This window comes from Athene cunicularia, assembly GCF_003259725.1.
Source record: "Athene cunicularia isolate RWA chromosome 12 unlocalized genomic scaffold, athCun1 chr12_part1, whole genome shotgun sequence".
Lineage (NCBI taxonomy): Eukaryota > Metazoa > Chordata > Aves > Strigiformes > Strigidae > Athene > Athene cunicularia.
Genome location: NW_020799116.1, coordinates 865,699 through 874,574, shown reverse-complemented (window position 1 = coordinate 874,574; position 8,876 = coordinate 865,699). Strand labels below are relative to the sequence as shown.

Sequence of the window (8,876 nt, the reverse complement as noted above, 5' to 3'; positions counted from 1 at the left end):
CCCCCGAAACGTGACTTTTGGGGTGAGAGAGGACAGCCGCTCCAACCCCCCGAAACGTGACTTTTGGGAAACGCCGAGCGGTGGATGTTCAGGCAGCAAATGGTGAGACATCTGAATGCTTCTGCCTGCAGCCTTGACTCCGCACCCAGCTGGGAGCGGAGCTGCCCCTGCTGTTGTCCTCTGCAGGGCGAAGAGGGAAGAAGAGCTGCAGACACTTGTCACCTGGCCAGCGCTCTGGGACAGGGTGAGGTCCTGCCAGTGCTCTGATACCGCACAGCCTGTGCGAGGCTGTTTATGGCTGAACAAGTAAACCCCGTGTAGAATAAAACAAACCTGACATTTCTGATGTTAGATTTACTGCCATACTGAGATTGACATCAAAGTAGTGTGTGTGTGTGTGTGTGTGTGTGTATATGTGTAATAAATAATAAACAACAGTGCTAGGGATTTGAGTCGGTATGTGCACTACTGTTCATGGAGGAGGCTTCAGGTAAGGAGAGTGACTTAATAAACCAGCAGTACTTTGAGTTATTCAAACTGAATAAAGGGGAGTATTCAAAATTGGTTATAAATCTTCACTGTTCTAGGTCACTTTGGCCTTTGAAATCCTTAGGCTTATCTAAAAATCACTCCTAAGATATGAAGAAAAGCTGCAACTTTTGCCACAAAAAGAAATAGATCTTGAAAAGATTTAAGTAATATCCCCTTATTTCTTCTGATAAGTAAATAAATGTTCTTTTCACGGCTACGAGGTAGAGTAACTCCAGGCATTAGGTATACAGGGATATTCACACCTACAGGATTAGGCTCACTTGACTGCACCTTATACTTTGTAATGCCTGAGGGAGGGTTGTTTATCTCGCCGTACCCACCAACCCTGCTGCCTCTTGTTCCTGATAGCTTAATTAAGAATTCAACTTGGAATGGTTCTTCCCACTGGGTTACAAACCTTGAAATTAAAATTGGATACAATGGTCATAAGGCTTTTAGTTTAACAAATCAATGTCTATGTAAAGTTGAATATTTAAATGGCTCTATTTAGAAACTCTGAGTCATTCTGTCGTTTCTTTGGAAGTGTAGCTGCTGGAGTGCAGGTCTGGAGCGAAGAGACAGAGGGTGTTTGCGTAGGTGATAATGTACTTAGCTGTAGGATAAGTAAAAACTTTTTCTGACTATAGGTACTTAAGTGACTTTCATGGAAAGGCTTCAAAGCAGGAAGGAGATTTTAATTAACTGATCTTTACAGCATGTCCTGATGCAGGTTTTGTTCTTCCTCTGTTGTAAGAAAAGATGTGAAGGAAGAAATATGTTCATTTGCAAAGTCTTCTATGGTTTTAGACACGAATTGCCTTAAACTCAGCACTTTGGATGACTCAATTTTGTTCATTTGGGGCAGTTTTCCAAGGGCAGGGCGATAGTCACTGTACTTGGTCTGTACCATACATTTATAATGGGTATAATTCTTCTTGTCACTTTAGATTGTGGACTCATGAAGCCCTGTTTCTTTTGCAGGTGATGGATGATTACAGCGTGATCGGTCGTTCATTGTTTAAAAAGGAAACAAACATCCAGATTTTCGTGGGTCTAAAAGTCAAACTGTCTACGGGAGAAGAAGGGATAATAGATGGTGGCTTTGGACAAAGTGGCAAATTTAAAATCCGAATTCCAGGTAGGTGCTTTTCAGCTAACAAATACTAATCGATGTCAAGTGTAGAGGATCCTTCCATACTGCAAGCCTGAGTGTTACCAGCGGTCTCCTGGAGTTCTGAAATCGGGTCATACGCAGCTGGAGCCCTGACGATTCGGTGGGCGGTAATGAAATGGTGCCTGACATACCTTGTGAGACTGATCGGCCTGAAGCCACCCCTCCTGCGTCAGCAGGCTCGGGTCTCCAAATGGCTTCGTGTTAAGTGTCAGTAACACAGGAGTCGTGCTCTGCGCAGGAAGGTTTGTGGAAATCTCTCCTCTATTAATACACGTATGATTTGTACCAGAGCCCTTCTGCACAAATGAAGGAAAGCAAACCTGCAATCATTTTTACTTAGCTACTTATTAAATATAGGATAGTGGATGCAAATTCCTTAAATTGGCTCTGTTCTGCGTGTTATTACCTGACTTGCCTTCAAGCAAAAACTGCTTGATAAATGAGTTTTTAGAGATCTTGAGAGTGTATTTTATTGCCTGTGTCTCCTGGTTTTATGATATATATTACTGTATTTTTGATCCTTGGTGAATTACGGCAAGGATTTATGCCTCCTTAGGTTAGAGCACAGGGAGTGATGGGTGCTAGAGTTTAAAAGTGTCATTACTAGGGTGTTTTTTTTTCCTTCCTTCTTTTAAGGTAGGAAAGTTGTTCTGAGCCTTTTGAAGAGGCAGTAATAGGTGCTGCATTTAACTCGGATTGTGGGATAAGATTTTAACAATACCAGGGTACTTTTGTATTTCTGTAGTGTCTTCAGCCCGTTTGTCACTAGGTAATCCTCTGCCCTCTTTAGGGAGGTGAGCGAGATTATTTCTGTTGTACGAGGGGAGGAAAGGAATCGCGATATTCTGTGACAGCAAACAATCATGTAGCAATTGATCTACAGAGAAACCTGATGTTTCCTGATTTCTTGCTGAAGATGGACTGCTTTCCATTTAATTTAAGGCTTGATGCAACTGCACTAATTTTGGCCCTCAGCAAATTTTCTTTCTTCTTCCTATCACAAGATAGGAATTTCAGACTAAACAGAAAACCTCCCCTGTTCTGTTCTAGCTGTGATTCCAGTGTTGTCACCAAATGCTAGACTTTGCAAATAGGTCTGAAAGCCTGATTACCAAGCACAGTGCGTATTTAAAGAAAGAAGTTGCACAAGAGATACGAATGTTTTGCATTTTCTAGTATAGAAAGGCTTTTAAGCGTTCACTGAGGTAGGTGCCTTTCTGTAGGTGGTGAAATGATGTGTAAATGACCTTAACGATGAAAAGGGTTCAAACAGAAAATCAAGATAATATCTTGCTTAAAAATGTGGTGGGTTTAGTAGCTTCTGTCTCCTGGAGGCAAAAATATGACTGAGACCAACAACAGGAGGATGACATTTATGTCGCCATTTCCACATTTTGGATGGAGGAAATGGCTTCTCCCCATCCCATGAAGAACCAGATAAAGAGTCTTCATCACCATTGTGGATGTAAGCAGGGACTGTAATTGTGAACCAGCAGTCACACTAACAGCATCATACACAGGTTCAGAAAATTGCTTTTTGCTCTGTTTATTGAGTTAGTGGGAAGAAACAACACCTTTCACCAAGGTGTTCATTACCTAATCTTGGTTATACTCTTATGATATTTAACATCAGTCCATGAAACAGAGGACCCTTTATAGTTTGTTCTTTCAATGAGAAGAGTATGTAGCAGAATACTAAAATTTAATATCTATCTAAGGTAGGTAGAGTAATACAACTCGGTTTGCTTTGCTTTAGCCTGAGTTAAACTTGGGTATTGTCTGGAAAGAGGAGGCAATAAACTGAATTAGCTCAAGCTAAGAGTATCGAACGTGTGGCTAGCAGGGGAAGGGACCACAGAGTTTAGAAGGGCCTAAAAACCTGTGTCTTTAAGAGTTGCAGAGGTTGGTGTGTAGGGGGAGGGCTATTGCTGTGATGCTGTTTAAGTCAACTGCAGTTCACATTCCTTTGTTAGGTCAGTGTTGCTTTTTTAATGTGTCTGCATCCTGTTTGTGGGATTTTGTTTTTTTTTTTTTTTTATTACATTTAACTGATCAGACTCTTCCCCTGCCCCCCATTCTTCAGCCTTGCCTCCCCTCATATAGCCTGTCTTACAGTTTTCTTCTGTGAAGAACTCTTTTTAATTTTTCTGAAGTTATTTCACTGTTATTCCATCACAAAAGTTTCAGGGAGTGGGAGGGAACGGAAGGAAACGTGCACATTGAAAATGGCCTTGGACTGTCTCAGCCTGGCAGTCAGTCCTCTTGCGTTTCAAAACAGTCTTTACCTCTGGAGTTGAATATCTTGTTCAGGTAGTTAACCTGATGATAGCCGCGGGCTGGTTTTAGACACAAACCTCTCTGTAGCAATAAAAATCGGGGAGATGGATCAGAGACGAGTGAAGGTAGTGGCAGACCCCGGCCTGTTGTAGGGTGGCTGTTGGCCCCGCTGGTGCCAGCGGCCTCCAGCCACCACGGCCGCTCCGTGGGCAAGTCTTGGGTTCCCCGGGAGGGGTTCTGTAGTCACTTGGAAATGGCTTGTGTTTGCCTACGGATCACAGCCTGGGAACGATGTCTTACGTCGGCTGTGGGCTGAAACTTGGCAGACCTCAGGGCTGGGAATGGCAGAACACAGATCTGTTTCTTATTCTGGTGCTGCCTGTGTGCAGCAAGAAGTCAGATACTTCTCTCTGCAGTTCTGCTCTGTGAAATGGGGATAATTACTACCCATTCTGGAGAGGGGGGGAAAAAAAAAGAAATCTCTGATTTAGATTTATTCCAGGCTTGGAGCATTAATATTTCTTGAAAAGGCTTAATTATCTTTCTTTAGAGTACAAAAAACACATCTAGAGTACAGCATGCAATTGGAAGTTCCTCGGTCGCTGAAAGATGTCAGCAGTTTGGAAGAAATTCAGGGAAGAGCAGCAAGAATGCTGGAGAGGCTGAAGGGATTGATTTATGAGGGAAAGAAGATGAAAAGAAATGCATGAAACTTGGCTAAATGATGTCTAAGTGGGAGATATGATTATCTGCAAGTATTTGAAGAACATAATGGAGAAGAATCCCTTAGGGTGGTCCAAGGAGGTAGAAGTAAAGCTAATAACATGAAATAAAGTGAAGTGTAACTTGACTACTGAGAGATGTTATTTAGCAGAGATTTCTTGTGCTGCCAGATCATCTTTGCAGAGGAAGATGATGCAGTTCCATTTTGAGAATGCCTGTGTGGTTTGTCTGGATGATGGCTAGTGCCAGTGTCAGGGTAGAACGGACAGCAGGGCGGTGGGAAGTAGGAGGACAATGTATTTTTCATTACATTTCTTTTTCTGTGTCCAGGCACAGAATAATAAGGTATAACCTAGACTGTTTGCAGGAGCATCTAGTTTAAAAAAATTTTTTTTAAGTACTTGCTGTCAGTTTTGCTATTCTGTAGGGTTAGGTTGTGGAGCTGTTTGAACTGAGGAGGGTTCAAGGCATGGTAACTGGCAGGATGACGCTTACTTTCCACACTGGTTATATGATCGAGAACATTAAAAGGGGGACGTAAGCCCTAAACTCACAGGAGAGTTTTGCTTAGTTTAAGAAGCTGCTTCAAAACCAAACAGGATTTGAAAGGCAATTTAAACTGCAGTGCTTTGTAAGCTCCGTGTGTGTGTTTGAGGGAGCGAGCTACTGATGAAGTGCTGCTTGCTGAGGGGGGTGATGCGTGGCAGCTGCTTCAGCTGGCAATGGGAACACTGCTTTATAGAGTCAAGGTAAAAGTGAAAAGTATTGTTCGCCTTTGAAATCAAGAACAAGTTTGGGGAGGCAGCAACTGTATATTTAAGTGTCTCATTCTAAAGAAGACAAAAGCTAACAACAACAGTCTTTGGAAAATGCTTATTTCAACATACATCGCACCTAGGAATGTCATGCCAGTTGATAAGAAATTCAGAGGAAAGTTCAGTGAATCGTTTGAATAACTTAGTGCTAATTGTGGATTTTGTTTAACTGTCTCTCAGCCAAGAATTGACCCTGTAAAACTCTTGCTTGGTTTGCAAAATCATGATCTGTTGATGTGCCTCATGACATCTCATAAAAGATTGCCTCTAGCTATGCCTATTCCATTGGTTTTGGCATGTTGCATTTGTCTTGTGCTTAATTACTGTCAAATGCAGTGACTTTTAAAATCTAATTGGAGCCTACGTGATATCTCGGGCACAGTTCACTTTCCTTTCCGTCTGTCCTTGCTGTCTAGTTGCTAGAAAAGAGTTGGTCCCTCCTGAGGCACCGCTGTGTGTTTGACTGCAATTCTGTTCTGTTTGACTTGATGCAGTAAAAATCACTGTACGAGAGGTGAGTTAAAGCTACCTTACTTCTTAACGCCAAAGCAGTGCATATCTAACCCTCGTAACACAGTTCTGAGTAAATTTAAATGTAATAAAAGGCACGCTTTTCATAATAAGAGATACAAATGAGAATATTAGAATACAAGCTTTTTTTACTTAGCTGTTCTTTCTACCTGTACAGGGTAACAATAGTTCTAAGTTTCTTACAACAGGTGAAGACAAACCCGTTTGTGACCTTGTCTTCTGTTGCCAGTAACTTTTTGCCTTGCATTTGTGTTTATTGCCTATGAGAGGGTGAGTCTGTTCTCCCTGTTTCCACTGCTTGGCGTGGTGGAGGGGTTGAATGTACCACAAAAGTCTGTTCTGAAGTAACGGCAGGGATGTGTTCCCTGGCTCGGGGACACAGCGCCTCTGGGATCCCCTCCGGGATCCTACAGTGTTGGTGTGAGGCGGCACAAAGCGGAAAGAATTAACCAACGTGCCTTATTTTTGAGAACCTCCTGTATTCCTACGTGTGGAATTAAGGGTAGAAATGCTGCATGTGTGTTCCCACCTTTAGTGTATGGTGGAGATGATGTGTCTTTGTTTTCATATTTTGCCACATAATTTTTGCCTTGGATGGGTTCCCACACTGGCTTGCAAAGTGGTTAATGCCATAGTGGGAAAGCTTCGATGTAAGAAGCTGTAGGTGAACAGCACCACTCTGCATAACTTCAATTCCAGTTAAAAATTGTGGGTTTAAAAGTGGGATTCAAGTCAGTTCTTTTTTAGCATTCCACTTAAGCAAGGAAGTCAAATAGAGGTTAAATAGTATGAGTGAAATTAGCTATGCAAAGATGGAAAAACGCAACAGTAAAATAGTTTGTGTCTCACAGTATTTTCTAAAAATTCCCCCTTCAGTAATATCTTGTGTTCTCTATAAAATATTTCTTTAAATTATTCAAGGAGTGTCTCATTCTCTTCAGGTAGTTCTCAGGACACCGACACAGCTGGCATTTGTGGAATATTAGTTACAGAGGTTTTTTAAACAACTGTAGGAAAAAAGCTTTAAATAGTTGACTGTAGAGAAATGTAACATTCCCAGTTTTGTAGTTGGAGGCGTTCCTTACTGACATCAGCAGGAATGGGGCAGTCTAAATGTTTTGGTAGCACTGAGAATAATTAAACATCCTGTCACTAAGCAATATACTTTTTTTTTGCGGGAGATCTTGACATTTGGAATTCTTTGCTTGTGTTGCGTTAAAATAGGATAATCTTCTTCTCTTAGGCCAAATGAAATTTAGGCACATTTAATGTCCCATGTTTGCCCAGCCTGGCTTCTCTTTTAATAAAAGAAAATAAAAAATTGTTTGGCTGCAAGGGTCTGGTGGGTTGCCATCCCTGTCGGTATCAGGTGAGGCTGAGCAGGATTTCAGTCAAGAGGAAAAACAAAAGCCCAAGGGCAAAGAAATCTGTGTAGCTGCGTTTTTATTTAAAAGCTGGAGATTAGCTCTGCTTGTTCTTTCACAGTCTCTCTTCCCCTACCCTCTAAACCAAACAAAACCTAAAATCCTTCAGGGGTACTTCAAGCATAAATCTCCTTCTCTCCTTTTTGTGCGAGTTGGCTAGCGCAGCGTGGACAGGGCTGGGAGAGGATTGTTGCCAGAGGAGCATCGCTTCCCGGCATGATCCCCTCTTGAGCGGATTAAGCCGAAGCGATGTGCCAGTCCCAGTGACCACGTAGGAACTAGGAGTTTGTTTGCATTTATACAGCAAGGCTGGCCTGAAGGAATCAAGCCTACCTTTAAAGTGGTGACGTCCTGTAAGCCCATATTGACCTTTGGAGCCGAATATCCAGATTTATTGACCTTAGAGTGTGTTTTTTTTTTTGTGGAAGCAAAATGAAGATTTGTGCATGTGCCTTCTGAATGAAAGCAGAAGTCAGGGAAGTGTTAACTTATTAAGTGGCTGGCGGTCTTGTTCATGTGAGTATGAGTAAATTCTGGTCTTGACTGTAATGACAGAATTGCAGGACTAAGCTTTGGAGGGAGATGTGTGGATGGTAAGGTTGGTTTCAGAGGCGGCCAGTCTTTGCACACTCGGGTAGATGCTGTGCCCAGAGGAGCTTAAGACTCTTCTTTGGATTTCAAGTTGGAGTGCCTGTTGAGGAGGTAACTCTTCTGGCCTCAAGCAGAGATGGATTACAGAATTACCAGGTGATGTTAGCAGCGTTTGAGTGCTGCTGTGGAAGGAAAAGGTCCAGCTCCTGTGTGAGCCCTTGTGTTGGGTGCAGTATAGGCTACACGGTGGTCTTCTGCGTAGTCGAAAAGAATAACATGGAGTCTTTTTTTCTTTCTGTGCAAGAGGAGCTGCAGGAAAGTGTCATTAACACAGTGGAAGGACCATTTTTCATTTTACAGTGTGTGGTGTGAGCTCAGTGTTTCTTCCCTGCCTATCACATACACCAATGACCACTGCACCCCCCTTGCAGCTTAGGGCTATGGGTGGTCTTCAGGGGAAAGCTGTTCCTAGACGATTACTCAGTGGTGGTAAAGAGCAAAGTGTACTGAACCCTTTTCCCTTCCCTGAATAGCAAAACACCTTATACTCGCACTGGTGTGAGCTTAGCCTCAGAGCAGCCCCAGCTTTAACTCCAGGCTTTGTGGCTTTTATGTTCATGCTTAGGTTTTTATTTCTATTACTTTGCAGGGCCATGTTTTTGTTTGTATTTTGAAAGCAGTAAAGATGTAGATGCTGCCTCAATCTAAAGAAAACTTGAAAAGACAAGAATGTTAAGGTGGTGAAGTTAAGAATGTAAAACTTCAGAATCTTAAAAAAAAAAAAAAAAAAAAAAAAAAAAAAAAAAAAAA

The 8,876-nt window shown here is 42.1% G+C and overlaps 1 protein-coding gene across 3 annotated transcripts in view; it reads left to right on the top strand.

Moving 5' to 3' along the window:
• Window positions 1-8,876, top strand: part of EEFSEC (eukaryotic elongation factor, selenocysteine-tRNA specific) — a 102,964-nt gene that overhangs the window by 59,110 nt on the left and 34,978 nt on the right. For all 3 annotated transcript variants that reach the window (XR_003399315.1, XM_026857517.1, XM_026857518.1), the window contains exon 6: window positions 1,513-1,669. Coding sequence is in view for 2 of the 3 variants with exons in the window: in XM_026857517.1 (XP_026713318.1) it covers window positions 1,513-1,669 (157 nt within the window). In the remaining variant the exon portion in view is untranslated. The remainder of the gene's footprint in view (window positions 1-1,512; window positions 1,670-8,876) is intronic.